Source organism: Nannobrachium achirus (genome assembly GCF_963921795.1).
Source record: "Nannobrachium achirus genome assembly, chromosome: 19".
Classification (NCBI taxonomy): Eukaryota; Metazoa; Chordata; class Actinopteri; order Myctophiformes; family Myctophidae; genus Nannobrachium; species Nannobrachium achirus.
In genome coordinates this window covers 48,397,465-48,418,101 of record NC_137826.1, presented here as the reverse complement: position 1 = coordinate 48,418,101, position 20,637 = coordinate 48,397,465, and the positions used below count along the sequence as shown (strand labels likewise).

The following is a 20,637-nucleotide window of genomic DNA, read 5'->3' as shown; positions in this document are numbered from 1 at the left end:
ATATGGGTAATTAGTCTGATATACATCACTGGCCAGATGGCCGAGACATGGCGCGACCTCGCCCAATGTCGCCCTGAAGTGTCTTACTAGTATAAATTATATTGTATCAACATAATCTACCATACAGATACGTACATACGTTATATTGCATTAACCTACTCTACCATACAGCTTGTATAAATTATATTGTATCAACATAATCTACCATACAGATTATATATTGTATTACCATATACTCTACCATACAGATTGGACACAAATAAAAAGTATCAATTCAAATAGGTTATGGTGCTTTAAAAGAAACAATACTATTTACAGTATTTAATTTAACCAGAGTAAATGGATGGAGTTTATACTTACATACAACCTGAGCCTCATTCACAGCTGCAGAGAGAAAGGTTGCATGTACAACATTATTACACATAATGTTAAAACTTTTATAAACATCATATTTACATTTCTGACGTTGATAAATGTTGGATCAATATAATCATCTGTAACTCATGCAATTACACAGTCAAAAGGTACAAACATGCATGTATGCGGACACACACACACACTAACGCACACACCCACGCACGCACGCACGCACGCACGCACGCACGCACGCACGCACGCACGCACGCACGCACGCACGCACGCACACACACACACACACACACACACACACACACACACACACACACACACACACACACACACACACACACACACACACACACACTTACCTCCTTGATATGTGGAGGAGGCTGTTGGAAATGGGAGACAGTGATTGGTCAGTGAGGACACCATAATGATTAGAATCTATATCATAGATATTTAGATCAGTGGTTCTCAACCAGTGGTCCTTGAGGGGGTTCCAGGTGGTCCCCAGCTAAATGATGGAGAGTTTGTAGCCAAATGGGCCCTTATAGATCTTTATAGAACTCTTGAGACATCTGTAATTGTTACGTTCGATTTTCACCACCAAACCATTATTGTGTCACTGTCTGGCCAAAACCTCTTAACTCCATTTTTGAGGTTTTAGATTTTTTGGCATAAATCAGGGCTATTGAACACCCTTTACAGACACACACACACACACACCACCGCTCAGTTCACACGAGTGTGATTTCTTTTCATAAATATGTGCTATTGAACACCCTTTATGTCTGGGTGTTGGTTAAAATAATATTATTATACCAATTCAAAGTAGTAAAAAGCCCTTCGGTCAAAACCTCCTAACTCCACTTGAGCTCATTTTCCCGAAAATGAACATTTTGGAGTTAGGAGGTTTTGGCCCGAGAGCAGAGATTTTATGCTTTAACTATAAATAGGCCTACATATATTTCTAGAGGTTCTTGACATGAAAGTTTGAGCACCACTGATCATGGAAACAATTTTTCAGAAAGAAACCGTAGGATTTAGAAGAAATCTTTAGGTATTTTACAGGCCTTAATGGTGTAAAGTAACTAAGTAGATTTACTTAAAGGAGTAGTTCACCACTTTTCAACCTGTCTTCATATAATAGGTCCTCACTAATGTTCATAATAAAATAGCACAATTTTTTTCTATTCAGGTCTCATAGGAGAGCTGTCAAATCCTTCTACCGGTGACATCATCGTTTGACAAAACAATGGCTTCCACTTTAACATTGCAACTTTTTCAGGAATAGAAAGCCTGCAGTTTCTATTAGCTTGCATCTCCCATTGATGATGTCACCGGTAGAAGGATTTGACCCACCCACAGCTCTCCTATGAGACCCAAACTGAGTAGAATTTTTTTTTTGATATTTTATCATGAACATTAGTGAGGACCTATTATATGAAGATAGGTTGAAAAGTGGTGGAGTGCCCCTTTAAGTAATGTACTTAAGCACAGTTTTGACTATTACTCAAGTACATTTTGGATCCCAGACTTTTACTTGTAACGGAGTAGTATATCTTTATTGCAGTAGGCCTATTGATACTTTTACTTAAGTAAAGAACCTGAGTACTTTTTCCACCACTGTATAATGGATTATAAAGGTAATGAAAACCACAGGATCAACTATTGAAAACAATAAAGGAGTCAACATATCAGTTCATGACCTACCGGTTCTCTTCTGCTGCCACCGATGATTTCCTGTTTCTCCAACAGGCCGTTAGTATCGCCGCCGACAAGATGACAATTCCTGTGATGACTGGAATCAGTACGGGGTGAACCGCGAAGCCCTCGCTGTCAGTGTCCGAGGAGTCGTCCTCTGAAAGACAGTGAGTCATAAGCACACTTGACTGTTATCAACGTTACCTTAGGAAAAATGAACCTCTGTACCTACGTTTGTATTAGCCCCATATAGAACCTCACCCGTTGCTGCATACTGTTGTGCTCCGAGATGAGGTCCTATAAAGGTATCCCTGGGCTGGGGTAGAACGCCTCCACGTCTGGGAGGAAAACTATTTCCCCGAAATTGTATCCAAAAAGTAAAGGTAGTTCCACGCTCGCTAGTTTTGTAATGTTTTCCCATTCAACCGGAACTCCCCCGGCAGCAGATGCCAGTACTGTAGTCTCGCGTAGCCAGGAAGCATTTACAAATCGCGTTAGACAACATTCTGGCCATGCGAGACTACGCCGGGGCTTTTCCGTGGAAAACATTACAAAACTAACGATAAGTTTCATGCCCTGGTGCATGTCTTATGTAGCCTGGGATAGGAAACCATAGTCTGGGAGCGTGGAACTACCTTTACTTTTTGGATACAATTTCGAGAAAAGTGTTTTCTACCTAGACGAGTCGTGGAGGCGTCCTACCCCAGCCCAGGGATACCTTTATAGGACCTCATCTCGGAGCACAACAGTATGCAGCGACGGGCGAGGTTCTATATGGGGCTACGTTTGTATATACTGTATATAGCACATTGGTTGCGTGCGTGTGCGTGCGTGTTTGTCTACAGTCATTTGACCAATTCAGAATGTCAATCTTAGCCAATCGGGATGAAATAACAGGCCAGTGTGAAGGTTCACGGCAATTAGGGACACTGCATTCATGATTTGAGACAATTTGTTCAAAACGGGCCACTGCTGCATACTTTGGAAGCCAATCAGGATGGAATAGAGATTATATGTGTACAGATTTGCATGATCTGTAGGAGTAATATTTAAGTAAAACTAAGTGTTTTTTACCCAGTGTCATTTATCCATCCTACCTGGTTCACATATTTTTTCCCCCTCCATTCTGAATTCCCATAGACTTTTTTCATATTGCGTCATATAAGAACTGTGTTCCAAACATAAACAAATGATCTAAGCGGTTTGACTCATATGGATATGAAGAAAGAACTGAAAAATGTTGCTGTTGCCGAATTAGTTACATTTTCGCTAGAAACAGGCTTTATCAAATATGAGTGACTGTCTAGTGTCTATCATAAACCATACAGAGCCACCTCCCCGACAATATCGTGCAGGCCTTTTGTTTATTTTCGGACCACAATGCTTATATGAAACGATTTTAAGATGACCCAATGTTATTCTCCACAGAGAAATTACTTCTGTGAACCGGGGGATGAGCGAGTCACGTAATGACTTCACTGCTCTATGGTGCCCGAGATTAAAAGTATAAAAAGAGATTAACTAGTGGAGGTACAAGTTGAGTTAAAAACAGGTGCTCCTAAGATCAAAGGAACTAAAAGTAAAAGAGCAGAGGGTGGAGTAAACTCAAGGTACTTTATTCATTACAAAAAGGTTAAAAAGCCAATGTTTCAACCCACTGGTCTTCATCAGGGCTTATGAAGCAAGCAAACAAACACAGGTCCTTAAGTGAGACATGCAGAAACCCATCAATCAGCATAAGTGTGCAAACACACGCAGAACACAGGCACATATCGTCACTGTCTGGCCAAAACCTCTTAACTCCATTTTTGAGGTTTTAGATTTTTTTTGGCATAAATCAGGGCTATTGGACATCTGAGTGTTGGTTCAAATAATATTGAAACAATGGAAAGTAGTAAAAAATGCTTTGGACAAACCCTCGTAACTCCACACTTTCTTCCAAACCAGCATACTCCACCCGATTGGCCCTCTCCTTTTTCATAAATATGTGCTATTGAACACCCTTTGTGTTGGTTAAAATAATATTGAATCAATGAAAAGTAGTAAAAAGCCCTTCGGTCAAAACCTCCTAACTCCACTTGAGCTCATTTTCCCGAAGGTTTCGGCCCGACAGCAGAGATATGTAATAACACAAGAACAGCGCTGGAGCAATCAAACATTTAACATATTCAGGACTCAGGAGGCTATATTGAGAGAAAGACAAAAAAAGCATACAAATATAAATATGGAGCAACATAGAAGCAAAAAGAAAGCCAGAGATTAGCTGTCCACAGACAGACGGACAGGGGGCAAAACATAGTCTCCTGCAGGCACGTGCACACAAAGGGGCCTGAGCCCCTGCCCTTTTATCCATCTGTAAAAAGTGCCCTCTCCCGACCATGAATGCAGTTTTTACTTTGGTGAAAGAAATGCAAATGCCCTCTTTCCATGCCATACCTGAAGTGCAGCATTCAAGAGAATGAACTTGAATGCAGCGTCTTTTGTTGAAAGAATTGCCCTCACTGTGTAGAAATTCATGCTTTTTCAAGCTTAGTTTAGTGGTATAAATTAATGTGACGCGTTGTGAGCTTGGAGGTCTGCTGTTTTTGATACCAAAAGGCCCTTTTAGAAATGTCAGCCCCTGCCTCTCTAACATTCTCTGCACGTCCCTGATAGTCTCGGCCATGCCTTCTCCCCTGGCGAAATGAATGTGGTCGTTAGTTTAAGTCTCGTTAAGCACACGATTACAGTGCGTACCTCAAACAACTGCCTCGGAGGCAATTAAAGTGCTCATTTTCATAAAAACAGTATTTGTTTTTGGTGTGTTGTGAATGATTCATAGTGTTTCTGCAACACAGACTTTTATCTTTGTCTTTGTGTACTAGTGGTTCTCTTCTCAAACATTTTCATGTCAAGGACCCTGCAAAATAATATTTGGCAACGGACCCTCATCTGAAAACATTTTTAGTGAGGGAACCCCAATGCCAGATTTGTGTTGTCATTTATATTTTATTTATTTTATTTTTTACATTCTTTCAAGATTAAAAGAAAAAAGAAAAGCGGGTGCACTTGTAGATCGTCTAATTTTAAAGGTCCAATAAATGTAGGTTTATAGTGTGATAACATGGTTTTGATGACATATTCATCTTTTTCTGATGAATACCCCTGGATTTTCCCTGGACCCGACTTTGAGAACAAGTATAGAACAGAGTAGTAACAGTATAACCACTTTCACATAGTGAACAATGGAAAATGTCTGAGGAATCAGGTCTGGACATTGTCCGGTGTTGGTCGTTCACACACTTAGCGTGCAACAGGAGAATGTCCGTTTCAGAAACATTTACACCTTAAGGCAGTGGTTCCCAAACTGGGGGTCGGGACCAAATTATTTTGGTGGGTCCCCAGATGATGGTAGCTTAATGTGCAACATTGCTTTCTCACTCAACCAGGGTTCAAATTAAGGGGGGCCAATGGGGGCTTGGCACCCATAGATAAAGTCCCACATATGTTATCATACCTACATGTCCAAATAGATAAACGTATTCCCTCCTGAGAGATGCTTATTCAAGTTTTATTCATGCTGAGAGTTATACCAAGCGAGTAGACAGCGCGCACGCACACACACACACACACACACACACACACACACACACACACACACACACACACACACACACACACACACACACACACACACACACACACACACACAGTGATGCTGATTGCTGACTGACTGACAGCAGCCAAAACCAAAACATCAAAGCAAAGCTGTTGTAACTTGTGCTTCAAAACACATGGATGAGAGGTAGGATAAAAAACATTTGTTTGTTTATCTATGAATTAATTCAATTAGCCTTTCATTATAGCCCCAAAGACACCCAAAATAATATTGTGAAAGGAAATATAATTCGAACCCTGCACTCAACAGCAACCAAACCAAGACACTGTATAAGTGTATATCTGCACATTTCTTAAGTTACAGTTGAATGACTTTTTTGACCTTGTTATGGTCAAATATTATATGAGAAAACACTGTGAAAATAGCCAATCTACAAGCTCGCAACACCTTGCAGTGGTTGCGAGGCTTTGTGAGCTTGATGTGTTCACAATATTTATTTCTGGAACCGAGTCGAACTAAATGTAATGCTTACAATTCCAAGTGCTTGTCAGGGAGTAAAATAATAATATGTTGGGGGGTCCCAGTCTGAAAAGTTAGTAAGTAAATAGGGTAAAAACAGTTTGATAAGGTGAGGCGCGGGGTCTGAGTAGTATAGTAGATGCACACATAAGCTACTCCCACATAAATATAACAGACTGAGGAAAGGATCGAATGCAATATTTTTCAGATAACATTGATCTCTATATACAGCCAAGTGCGCACTGCTCGGTCGGTGTCTACAATTAGGCTACTGCAGTAGTAAAGAGACATTTATGTTCGATCGGTATTCCAACTCGAACACTAATAAAAAACTGAATTATTCAACTGGTTTTCACTTCTCGCTCTCCAAACAACTCAGGAGGAGGGAAGGCTCCACCCCTCGACAATTGAAGCATCAATCAGCCACAATCACCGCGTCTATTCACGCTTAGAGCGGTTTGAGCCAAATTACTCGGATTAAGATGGGATGCCATGATTTTATCCCCCATACAACACAATCATCGGGTATTATGATTGTACTTGGAGAAAGTGTTAAAAGTATGCTTTTTATGTGGCCACACCCACCTGTTCATTAAGTATGCCTGGTTGTCAGGTGGGTGGTTTGGTGACCCACCCACAGATGTTGGATGGTGAAAAGGGGAGGGGATGATATCATGACGTCATTATGTGTATTTCAATTGGGCCTTTTCCCTAATACACAGGGAAGACATATGTGCATATTATGGGGCGTTTAAGCCGTGACATCATTTTGTATTCAGACCTCCAAGCAGATTTATTGTCAATATCTGTCCCTCGCTGTTTCAACAGATCCGAGACAAAAATAACGACTAAAGTATAATCCTACCACTTTCCTTTCAACAACAAAGAGAAGAAAAATTAGTAAATAGTAAAAATAGTAAAAAGATTCACGGGCGCTGGGGCCTTTTGGCCCCAAAAGTTCTCCTCTGCCTACAAAATGACTTAACAGCCCCATAGCCACACCAGGGGGTCTATTAGTGTAATGTTAACTCCATAGACACATACAAAACAGAAAAAGTACAAAACTATGCACCACCTGGCACCTCTTTAAGGGTCCTGCCAGCATTAAAATCTGTTGCATGTTCATACAGCTCAAGCTCCTTTGCTTGAACTCTGGAAAACATCCATAACACACGTCTGAAAGTGTGCTTAATGACAGGTGCTTACAGCGGATCCTGGAGCCGTTACAGAGCGTCGAAAAACATGCATTTACCCGGGATGAAACTGTGTGCGTCAGCGGTGTGGTTGATGTGCGGCAGGTGAACCCTGCAGGTCAGGTCCCCGGGTCGCGTCACCGTCACGTTGGTCCGGACGGCGTAGCAGCACGGCGACTCTCTGACCGTCACCGAGGGTCCGGCAGGGGGGAGGGGGTCTCCTTCGCCGTCCAGCCAGGTCACCTCAGGCTGTGGGTACCAGCAGCCGGAATCGCACGTCAACGATAAGCCGCCGTCTGATGTTGGGCCGTTCGAGGTGATCCGTGGCTGGGACGCGGCCCCTGCAAAAAACAGTGGTGTATAAATTAACTAAGTACATTTACTTAAGTACTGTTTTGAGGTATTTTTACTTTTCTTCAGTATTTCCAGTTTTCAGTACTTTTACTTCTAATCTCAAAGGCAAATATTGTACTTTTTACTCCACTACAATTATTTTAAAACTTGAGTTACTAGTTACTTTGCAGATATACATGATTATATTATAATACATGTATACATTAATCCACTTTAGCTCTATTTTATATCTGGCTATTTGAAAATAGACAATCTACAAGCTTGTAGATCTGCTATTTTCAAACATTTTGTACTGTACTTTTACTTTTGGTACTTTTAGTACATGTTGATGCCAATACTATCATACTTTTACTCAAGTACACTTTGAATTCTGCCTTCAAGGTTCGACATGTTTTTTTTTTTTTTATCCCACGATTTTTGTCGATATGTTGACTAGTGCAGTAGATTAGAGTTTATCATGATTATGTGTGACGTTAAAGAGTAGATCATGTGTTCATTGATTATATTAATATCTAGGTATTTATGATGATACTAATACCTGATAGTTAGGGTAGAGAGGCCCTCAGTGGGCCTCAGTAACTATTGTTTTGGTAAAGCCTATCTTGTTATGGTACAGCTCGTTCCAGAGGCCTTGAAGCCACAGTATAACTCTAGTGTTTGACCATTCCTCTTGGCAGAACTCTTTTACCACTGTCCAGAGTGATAATTATACTTCTGTCCATGATACCATGTTATATATAAACTTGACCACACACCACCTAATATAATTGTCTTGTCTCCTCATTTTCTCATGATTATTGATTGATCTGAATTCCACCACACTAGTAACCTTACCGACGAGGAGTCGTATCAAGGCACTGCTGTGCACGCGGGTTGGAACGGAACACCTGAACGTTGCCTCGTCCGAGAGCTGCACGGTGGAGATCTTCAGGGAGACGTTACCATGAGACAGTTCATCCTGGAACAGAGACGTTCTCTGTTGGTACAGGGGGTTCAAAGAATGGGTAACAACGTGCCCGTCTTGAAGGAGGTTCACCATATCTAGCTTCAGGTCAGGTCTGGTCCACTCCACGGTCATCTTAGCTGCGTTGACAGAAGGTTCAATGTGACATGGAAGGATGACGTCATCCCCCACTTTGGCCAGAACACTCTGATACGACCCGATCACCTGATGCTCTCCTTAAAAAGAAGAAGAAGGAGAAAACAAAAAAAGATTTAGGGGCTGTAAAAGGGAACAGTGGCTGCAACGGTTTACAAAATTCACGGTTCGGTTTTAACTTTAATAATACGGTACCCAACCTCTAGGGTAGTGGTTCTCTAAGTCGGCTCTGCCCTGTTCCAGGGGAATGTGGATGTGGAGTGGTATTGTATTGTATTGTTCGGTACAGCGTCATTCGGTTCGGTACAGGGTCTTTCGGTTCGGTATTCGATATTTGGTTTCACACACACACACACACAAACACACAGAGTATGTAGGATCCTGCCCTATGGGCCACATGGCTACTTACTTATTTACTTTCAAACTGTTATTAATTGTAATCCAGTTTAAACCCTATATTTATAGTCTGTCTGTGTGTGTGTGTGTGTGTGTGTGTGTGTGTGTGTGTGTGTGTGTGTGTGTGTGTGTGTGTGTGTGCGTGTGTGCGTGCGTGCGTGCGTGCGTGCGTGCGTGCGTGCGTGCGTGCGTGCGTGCGTGTGTGTGTGTGTGAGTGCGTGCGTGCGTGTCAGAGATGTGACTTACAGTAAGTATAGTGTCCCACAAGTTATACCGCATACAGTTCATCCAACATGTTCCCAAATAGCATATTAAAAAGGAGAAAATAAATGAAGAATAAGAAAACACACATGCACGCATGCACTCACGCACACACCTAACTCTAACAAAAGTACTGTGTAGCTCAGTGGTTCCCAAAACTGTTAGCTCAAGACCCAAAAGGGGTATGTGATGTCTCCCGGGACCCAAACTAGTGAAAATAGTAGATCTACAAGCTCACAACATGGTGTATACCTGTTATTTTCACTCCTTGAAAGTGTCTTTCTTTCTTTATGAAATGTCTTACATCTGTTAGGCCTATATGAAGTTATGAAGTTTTTCTTTTTTTCTTTTCTTTTTTACTGACAAATGTTTGAAATTTCTTCATTTCTAAAAATACAATTTAGGAAATGAAAAATGTGTCTCCCAAACACTGGTGAACCCAGGCGCTTCCCTTAATTATTTATACATTTCTTTGCAGAATCTCTCCCTCAGTTGTCAAACTCTCAACGCTTCAAACAAGATTTAAAATGTTACCTGTCACAAGTGTGTTGTAGCAGCCGCTCCATATTAGCAGGAAAATATGCGAAGGAATCCACATGGATGATACACCTTATAACACACTGTAGCCTGCCTGCACACAGTCCTGTGAGCGTCTCATGAACTCATGTCATGAATGTATAACACATGAGCCTGCGTCGGGAGTTCCCACACCGATGTCGCAAGTGTGACCCACGCAGCCTAACTTAAGTATAGGGGACTTTGCTGAGGGTGGAAACATGATCCTAAAACAGTTTGAAGTCCTGATCTGAAGTCCCTTCACTCACATGCAAATGTTTGGGTATAACTGTCTGTAATAAGGCAAGAAAAGGCAACGTATGCAATGCACTCAGTAGAGAAAATAACATTTTCTCTTTGTGTTTTATCCCTTGACAGATGTGAAGTCTGTCAAAGGATATGATATGATATGATATGATATGATATGATATGATATGATGTGATGTATGATAATGAATATGCATGTGTGTGTGTGTGTGTGTGTGTGTGTGTGTGTGTGTGTGTGTGTGTGTGTGTGTGTGTGTGTGTGTGTGTGTGTGTGTGTGTGTGTGTGTGCTCTCCTAAAGTATAACTTTTGGGGCCCAAACGGAGTTGTGGTGGTGACATGTGGGCTCAGTGGGTGACATGTGGGGTCCACAGCCCGGACCCCACAACGTTTGGGGTTAGTTTACGGGTTAGGGTTAGGGTTAGGGGATAGGTTTAGGGATAGAGGTTAGGGTAAGGCCACAGGACTTGCATAAAAATGAATGGAAGTCACTTGTCCCCACAAGTGATGTAAGGGGAGTGTGTGTGTGTGTGTGTGTGTGTGTGTGTGTGTGTGTGTGTGTGTGTGTGTGTGTGTGTGTGTGTGTGTGTGTGTGTGTGTGTGTGTGTGTGTGTGTGTGTGTGTGTGTGTGCGTGCGTGCGTGCGCGCACGCTTACATTTGGCTGCCTTGACTGTGTGCTGTAGAATATGCATGAATTATGCTCACTTATGTGACATAATGTGTGTGTTTGTTCATCATACTATGGACCTATGGTGCTATGGGGCAGATGTCATTTGATTGACAAGTAGCCTACTCTCCATAGTATATGGTATATGAGCTGTTCCTAGGGCAATCTTCTTGACTGCGTAGATATTGATGTTGCCAGGGATGCGGTCAGGGGCGTTATAAGGTGGAGGAAAGTGGGACTGAGTTACTAGGGCCCAAGGTGGAGGGGCCTCTTATACTTTAGCTATTGAAAAATAGCAGATATACAAGCTTGCAGCGCGGCACAGAGTGCTACACTACGAGCTTGTGAAGTTGTGAAAATCTGTGCAAATCTTTGAATGTATTTTTTAAGGGAACATTTGTAACTCATATTTTGCTTCTGGGGGGTCCCTGGAACTAAATATTTTGAAATGGGGGTCCGTGGCCAAATACATATCATTTTGGGGTCCTTCACATGAAAAAGTTTGAGCACCACTGACATAGTAACATTTACAGGATTTTAAATATTCAAAGACTTCACGATTTTTCAAAAATAGCAGATCTACAAGTAGTCAATAGTTAAAGTACCCAGGGCCCAGAATTTGGTGTGACACCCCTGCATGCGGTTGGTGTACCATGAGTCCTAGAGCTCCGATGACTATTGGTATTACGTCGGTCTTCATATCCCTCATCCTGCTGATTTCAATCTCCAGGTCATTCTATTTGGATTTATTTGTGACTTTCACTTTCAGAAGGTATTGCCATGTCTATGAGCAATATACATCTCCCTTCTTTCTGTCTTTGATTACGATGTCAGGCTTATTGGCTTGTATCTCCCTGTCAGTGTGGATGGTCATGTCCCAGAGGATGGTGACAACATTATTCTCAGTGACTCTTTTCGGTTGATGTTCATACAATTTCACAGTCGTTTTAATGTTGTACCTCCTCCAGCTCTTCCAGTGCAGCTATGCTACTGCCTTGCTGTGCCTCTCGGATTCAAATGAATGCCCTTCTTCATTCAGTGCCACACAAAAGTAGCAAAAATAGCTGATTTACAATACTTGTGGATCATCTATTTTTGCTAGTTGTGAAACCTTTTGAAAGTGACAGTGTTTGTAAAGTGCTTATAATGTCCAATACCCCTGTTACTTTTCAAGAAATGTATTAAGCTGTGTGCCAATGGATCCAATGTAGTTATAATTTAATCACAAGCTCTTGTTAATACCTTTCATTGCTTCAATAGGCCTATTTATGAGGTTTCTAATAATACCCATCAGTGATATGGTGAGTAAACAATGCTGCTGTTTCTCCACCAGAGTGCGCAGCAAGCCAGGCTAATCCCAGTGTTTCTGTCTGAGCTACACAGCTGTGAACCTGATGTGTTTTCAAACTCTTTTTTTTTCTTTTTTCTTTTCTTGTATGTATATAGCTTGTTTATTGTGTGTCACTGTCACTTATGAAGCAACACATCAGAAAAACGTTTTGCTGTTAAGCTTAAATCATCAACAGAAACGCAGAATCAATGGAAACAAGAATTGACACAGTCAATATATAAGCTGGTCAGATGAAAAAAAAAATGTTTTTTGAAAAAAAAAAATGTTTTTTGAAAGAAAAACAAGTTTTGGAAAAAAATGTTTTTTGGAAAAAAAAAGTTTTGAAAAAACTCGGGCGTGCTCAAACAACAGTAATAACTGCGTATTACCTTACTGTACTTTACTGTACTGTATACTGTACCTCACTGTACTGTACTGTACATATTCTGTGTTCTATATCTATGAAGTCTGTGTTCTAGATCTATGAATTTTGTCATTCCCCCCCCCCCCCGTGTATGTGTGTGTGTGTGTGTGTGTGTGTGTGTGTGTGTGTGTGTGTGTGTGTGTGTGTGTGTGTGTGTGTGTGTGTGACTTTTACTTATAACTGAGTACATCTACAGTGCAGTATTGATACTTTTAAGATACTTTTAAAAAAACAAGTGTAAAACATTTGAGTACTTTTTCCAACAGCTACTTTCCCCCATAGCCTGGAGGACTCCTGCTAAGTTTACAGTTGCCATATAGCCTATTACTCTATACATCTATCTGTGATGTCTGATTTTACTAAAACTAGCATGCTTATTAGGCAGTAGTGGGAAAAGTACTCGCATTCTTTACTTAAGTATCATACAAGTGGAAGACTTGTATTCAAAATGTACTTGAGTACAAGTATAAAAAGTATTTGTATTGAAATGTACCAAAAGCAGAAAGTACGCATTATGCAGAACTTAATGTAACCAAGGTGTTCAAATAAGTGTATTGATTGTAGGCATTTTCCAAAATCTTGTGGTATTTCACTGCTACATATCGTTCTAAATATATGCTTTCTTGTCATTTAGTACAATGAATGTGTTACCGTGTCTCTAGAAATGTGCTCATTATTTGTGAAGATACTAACTGTAATTCTCAAAGACTCGCATTGGTTCATTCAGCACATCGTTTTTGCTCTGTTTCATTTGATATTAAAATGCAACTCGAATTAATCTACTGTGTGGACACTGATCAGATGACAGGAAGAAGCAGCTCATCAATGAATGTACTTTGTGTTGCTTTTGTAAATTGTGTAGGGTACGATATTTTCATGACTTCACACCAAAGCCCATATCATGGTCATAGAGTTAAATCATTGACAACTTGCATACTCGTTCAGTTCATATGTTAATGCAGATGGTATGCAGATGGTGTGACACATCACCTACTACAGCCTACAACGATGCCCAGGGCAACACTGCATATTGTCTATAAATGGCTCACAGTTTAAATAACGTACGGTTTATTTGGACAATCATCTGTAACAGATGAAGTATAATTAAATACGACGTGATTAACGTTTGTTTGACATCCTCATCACAATTACATTGGATGCATCGCGTTGATTAAAGTGAATGGCTGCTATAGTTTTGCTAGTTTTCATCACCTAATCACCTTCCTTTCATAACCTAATCTCTACGTTTAGAATTGAAAGAAGAAAAATAATGTTAATGTTAGTATGAAGCTAATTATAAAGCTTAAATGGATGATGATGTCAACAATGACTTGTGAAAATCAAAGAATGATAGCCGATCTACAAGCAATCATACAAACATTTTGTACTTTGATGCCAATACTTTTGTACTTTTACTCAAGTATAGACCTCTCTTTTCTTCTGTTTCATTTATCACAAGCAGGCTGGCCACAGGCACCGCCTCAGTGTGAAGGAATGGTGCTCCCTGCTGGACAAAATATGTCATTACAGCAGTACAGATCTGGAGGGCCTGGCCAATGGATCATGAGCTCGGTGACCATGTGACATGGACAGCCAATCGGCAAATAGGTCCCCTAGGTCCCCTGAATGTCTCAGGACAATGTAATCTGTTTAAAGAGCTGGTCCTGCTGACCAGCTAAAAAATAACTTGGAAAAGTTTTCTAATTGACTTCATGAGACAGTCGGAGGTGGTGGAGTAGAGAGAGCAGGGCAGGAATTTCAGGGAGGCCACGAAAGGCCATGGCCATCATTTCCCATCAGTTTGGCCTTGTGGCCCTCTAAACAATGGCATGACCCGATGCAGGGGCCGCTCGGCGCTCTCCATTCCGACATTTGATTTCTAATTGTCTGAGTGGTCACACTTCCATAGAGTTTAGGGTTAGGGTTAGGGTTTGGTATAGGGTTATTGTCGGAATGGGGGGATGTCTGAATGGCAGCATGTCGGAATGGGGGGATGCACCCCCCTGAGGCCACAGTGGCCTTAATGTCCCAGCTGATTGTACCACTTTCTCCTCTGTCTCTTTCTTGTCAATATGTAGACACCAGTGTCTCTTTCTTGTCATGTAGTCTTTTTTGAGATTCTGAATTCTTAACTCCCCTGAGTCCCCATCTTTAAACAAATCCAGTAACTTTGTCTGGTGCATGGCTGAGCATGGATTGATTGATTGATTGATTGTTTTTTGTTTTGTTTTTTTCATTGGAAGTCCTCCATTGTAAATACCATAATGTATTTATTTCACTGCAGATAGTGTACATGCTATTATATTTAAAATTATCCTTAACTATCTGTCGATACCGATTCCGATACCAATATGTATTACATTATTATATCATAATGCAATATATATCTTATCGGAATCGGTATTGACAGATATGACACTGAAAATATCTAAATTTAATATTTTTATTTAAAAGAAATCCAAGTTGAAAAGCTTTCCCAGAAAACCCTGATTGAATCTTCAGCCTTCATCATTACAAAGTGCTTTTTCAGCTTCACATTCAATATTATAAAACAAAATGTCGACTAAACCGATCAGTTATTTTGATATTGCCGATACCGATATGATGGCCCGATTAATCGTGCATTCCTAGTTAGCAAGTTTTAATAAAATACATTTACGAATTTGCGGTAATTACAGTCAGTGCTTCTCAAACACACAAGTATTTTATCTGAAGTAACTTAATCTAGGAATAACAACTGCTATCATTGTATTTATTTTATCAGACAACTAGACAGTCAACATACAGATTGATGAGAGGTGTACTTGTGCCCCCTGGCCTAGTGGTCATGCCAACTAATTATAGTCAGTCAAACATTTTCATATCAGAGTCAAAGTGTGGGATCCTTGAGGATTTAATGACTCTGCTTCCTTAATAATTCCCTTTTAACTGTCCCATTCCTTTATTTTACCAATCTATCCATCCAATCTAACTTCATTTATAAAGCACATTTAAAGCAACAGAGATGACCAAAGGGCTGTACAGTGGGTTAAAAAGCACAATAAAATTTAAACACAATTAAAATGCAATTAAAGATCGGTACAACTCTCAATCTGGGTTTAAAGCCACAAAATAAAACAGGGTTTTAAGATTTAAAAGGCTAGAACTGAGAACCCTTTGTCCACAAATCTTTATTTATAACAAACATGCAACAGGGACATGCAGAGAATGTTAGAGAGGCAGGGGCTAACATTTCTAAAAAAGGACTTTTAGTGGAAATTGGAGGTCGGCTATTTTTGGTGCGTGATATCACACTGAACTAAGCATAATCAACAGAAAGGACAATTCTTTCAACATAAGATGCTGCATTCAAGTTCAGGAGAGTTTGGACTAGGCAATTTGCAAATTTCTTTCACCATAAAAAAACACATTCATGGTCTGGAGAGGGCAGTTTTTACAGACGGATAAAAGGGCAGGGGCTTAAGCCCCCTTTGATGTCTAGGCCTATGTGTGCACGTGCCTGACATGCAATATACAATACAATGCAATATACAATACAATGCAATATAAAACAAACAAACACAAAAAAATAAGTTATTAACACAACAATACAACATCAGAGCTATAGGTGGATTTGAATGAAAACAAAAGGACAGTTCTTGCATGGCTTTCTAATATGTTGAGTCATATCTTTTAATGTACTGATTGGCCTCAATCCCAAATACTATGAAAGAAGGTTTGGAATGACTAAATTCGGATTCATGAATGAAAATGTCTTGAATAATGATCAAATGAATTACCGGTATGTAGAACTGAGATGATCATGTGCTTGAGCCTGGTCTAATAGAGGATTAGAAAAAAATGCTAAAAGGATAACCAAGAGAAGCCCTCAGGGCTTGTTTCCATTAAGGTCCGTTGTATTCAACTCACCAAGACATTAAATTAAAGACAAACAATAACATACTATAATATGCAGACACATCATATTACACAAGTAGTAATAAGAAAGAAAGATAAAAACAGTTGTGGGGGCATTTCCGTTGAGAGAGGGCGGCTTGGTCGATGCCGGCATGAAGGCAGTAGTCCAGTAATCAAAGTTACATAAAAAAGAAAAAGGCTCTGATTCCTGACAGCGTGTCGCGGGTTAGAATCCCGTTCCCGACTACCTTTGCTGCATGTCTCTCCCCATCTCTCTCCCCATTTCCTGTCAGTCTGCTGTCCTATCAATAAAGGCATAAAAGCCCCCAAAAAACGAAAAAAATAAAAACTCGAAGTCATAAATTAAATAAATAACAAAAATCAAAGAAGGCTGGTTCTTCTTCAGCATTTATCCTATAGTATCTGCTTGTCCAATTTGAAATCGCCGTCCTTTATGACACCACAGGGTTGTGCTGGGTCAGGAGGTTAAAGTCAAGTGGAGGTGGGTTGCAAGCAATGGACCAACCAAAGGATTTGGAGGATTTTTCTTAAGAAGTGCTCCTTTTCGTTGAAGTTAGTCTCTCACTACAGGTTGTCCTCTTGTTTAGCTGAAACAATAGGAAAGGTTGGATTATATTATTATCTGTGCTTGCTGTATAAGCATCAAGGCATGCACGTACAGTCAGTGTTGAATTGGCCTGGTCACGCGTGTAACGCCGTCCCGTATCTTTTCAAAGAAGTGTCACGCCTCTCACGTGCACGGACATGCATTGATGCAAAACAACCCCCAAGTTCACACCTCGACAACGAGTCTGTATGCATATAAATACACCATTGTCTAACCTGTTAACTCATGTAGAGTAGGTGTTAAGCGACGTGCACGTGACGTCATGAAAATTGCGTCATCAATGCAACACTGTTTACAGTCAAATGTTCCATACAGGCACGCAGGCAGGCAGGCAGGCAGGCAGGCAGGCACGCACGCAACACACACACACACACACACACACACACACACACACACACACACACACACACACACACACACACACACACACACACACACACACACATAGACACAGACACATGCACACACGCACACACACTTACCTTCGCAATATCTGGGGGAGTCAGCATTTGGTTCTGTAAGGTTTTACATGAGAGACAGTGATTGGTCAGTGAGGAGGCATTATAATCATTATATCATCAGTGGTTATCAATATACACGCTGGATTAGTGGATGATCAAACTTACATTTGAAAAATGAACTATCAATCAACAAATCATCAAGACTTACCAGTTTTTCTGTGTTTTTTCCAAATTATCAGTATAACTGCCGCCGCCACCACCACCACCAATACAGAAAGTACTATAAGCACTGTATAGACTGGATTCAGGCTAGTTTCAGCTGTAGGACTCATCCTGTCTGTCCCTCGAGTTCCAAAAGTTCCTTCTGAAAGACAGATAGTTATGACCACAGTTTTTATCAGGGTATCCGGTCGACTCTCTAAATTTCAAAGTCGCCAAATTCGCGGGACAACTCGCAAAAGTCAGGTCGCCAACCAGTCGTGGACATCTCGCACAATTTGCTGGACGAGTCGAATATGGATTATTATTATTATTAAACGAAAAAACATCTACTATTTTAACACATATGGTGCCAACCCCGAGTTTCCCGAGTTTGATTTCAAATAGACCGCTGTGCCAACCCCGAGTTTCCCGAGTTTGGGTTTAATTACTTAATTAGGTTAATTACACTCTCCCCCATCTTGTGACAAAGTTTGGTGCTTCTGTGATAAAAAAAAAGTGATGTGAGCAAAAACAAATACAAATGCTTCCCATGAACCACAATATTGCTAAACTATGGCTCAAATGGCTCAAATATCTAACTTCATTACTCGCTCTAAACCAGAAATGCATTTCACTGCTTTGAACTGCTTTCCGTGCATTAGGCTAGTCAATTGCACCTTTATTACACACGATGGCGCTATTGTCAGATTAGTGGAAGCCCTGTTGTGTGAAACCAATGGATTGAAGCCAGGGTGTTTCCCCCAGGTCAAAACAATAACTCTAGATCACGGGCTGCTATGCAGCCCTGGAATTAGTCGGTCGCGGTGACAAACATTTTCTACTTCATCAGTCATCACAACAATGTCAAAAGACGGTGGCGCTACAGCAGCAGCTAGACAATCTACTTTTGCGTTCCTTCGACCCTGGAATACAAAACAAACAGCCACGATCAAAGGAAGAATCCATCGCCTGAACCTATATAATGGAGTCTAAAACATACCTGTTTGAGCGAGTTGTAGTCGGACATTTGTCACAGAGAGAGAGAGAGCGAGAGACCTCGGAGCAGAATGCAATATGTACGCGTCCATAGTGGAGCCATCGGACGGCGGCCTCTCCTCACTGTGGATCGCGTTCTTGTCTGGTTCCAACTTCAACTACGGAGGTAATCCGACTCAGCGCAACAGCGCAACACCGCGACCGCGGGTTGACCCACTGAGCCCTGGACGAGTGGACATGATGATCGAGCCCTATGAGAGAGCCCTATACAGCCAATACAGCATTCTGCTCCGAGGCCTGACACTGAGTCGGAGGTTTCTGTGAGCCAGAACCGGAGCCAGAACCACCAGAGGCGGACCCGGTCGCTTCTCCCCAGCTGGCTGCGGGGACGGCCCGCAGCCCACACACAGGCCCCGTCGTGAACGTGCCAAACCAGCAGCTCGTTAGGTAAATGTTTCTTTCTTTCTCCCCCCCCCCCCCCCTTCTGTTTCTGAAGTTGTATTTGTATCGCGAACTGCCGGTATAGTAGTGATCCACGATTACATTTAGAATGTATCTATTCAATCATTCACAGATGTCGGAGAGTCCATTCAGCTCTCAGAATATATATATATATATATATATATATATATATAGCCTATATATAATCGTCAGATGAATCAATGTATGTTTTATAATCTAAGTTGCTCTGGGTAGGATAAATGTGTCTTCTAAACCCCTAAAACTTTTAGGCTAAAGGTGTAAATTGATTTGTGCTTTTTTCCCCCTCCCATCTGTTATTTATTTAGACTCAGAATCAGACGATACTGTTGGAGATAATGATGATGACCATCATGTGTCACGTGATGCCCCTGAAGGTAAGATTATTGTTTAGTAAAACGGTTATTGTGGTTTGTGTGTGTGTGAGAGAGAGAGAGAGGAGGGGGGAGGAAGAGAGAGAGAAAATGTTTTCTCTTGGGGTGTGTGTGTGTGTGTGTGTGTGTGTGTGTGTGTGTGTGTGTGTGTGTGTGTGTGTGTGTGTGTGTGTGTGTGTGTGTGTGTGTGTGTGTGTGTGTGAGAGAGAGAGAGAAAGAGGGAGGGAGGAGAGAAATGAAGGAGAGGGAGGGAGGGAGGGATAGAAAGAAAATGTATTGTGTGTGTGTGTGTGTGTGTGTGTGTGTGTGTGTGTGTGTGTGTGTGTGTGTGTGTGTGTGTGTGTGTGTGTGTGTGTGTGTGTGTGTGTGTGTGAAAGAGAGAGAGGGCGGGAGGGATAGGGAGAGAAAGAGGGAGGGAGGAGAGAAATGAAGGAGAGAGAGAGAGGGAGGGAGGGATAGAAAGAAAGTGTGTGTGTGTGTGTGTGTGTGTGTGTGTGTGTGTGTGTGTGTGTGTGTGTGTGTGTGTGTGTGTGTGGGATAGAGGAAATGTATTTTATTGTGTGAGAGAGAGAGAGGGATAGAGAACATGTATTGTGGTGTGTGTGTGTGTGTGTGTGTGTGTGTGTGTGTGTGTGTGTGTGTGTGTGTGTGTGTGTGTGTGTGTGTGTGTGTGTGTGCGCGTGCGTGTGAGACACATTGTATTGTAAATGGATTTTATTTTTCTATATTTATAGGTAGTGGTTCGTGCAGAGGAGCCTACTGACTTCCCTTTGGAGAACTGAAAACTTTCCTTGCCCGCTGTTTCTGACCGGCCTCATCTCAACTCACACGTGCACGCACGCAGCCTCTGAACTGTGAACACGCACGCAGCCTC

The 20,637-nt window shown here is 41.3% G+C and overlaps 1 protein-coding gene across 1 annotated transcript in view; it reads right to left on the bottom strand.

Annotated features, from left to right (window-relative positions):
* Positions 1 to 374: 374 nt before the first annotated feature.
* The window catches only part of LOC308304896 (butyrophilin-like protein 2), a gene marked incomplete at both ends in the record, with an annotated part of 30,981 nt that continues 10,718 nt past the window's right edge, over positions 375 to 20,637 (bottom strand). Inside the window, 4 exons of the mRNA XM_080749522.1 lie at positions 375 to 384; positions 2,074 to 2,221; positions 7,434 to 7,715; positions 8,563 to 8,907. Of these exons, the coding sequence (XP_080605648.1) occupies positions 375 to 384; positions 2,074 to 2,221; positions 7,434 to 7,715; positions 8,563 to 8,907 (785 nt within the window). The remainder of the gene's footprint in view (positions 385 to 2,073; positions 2,222 to 7,433; positions 7,716 to 8,562; positions 8,908 to 20,637) is intronic.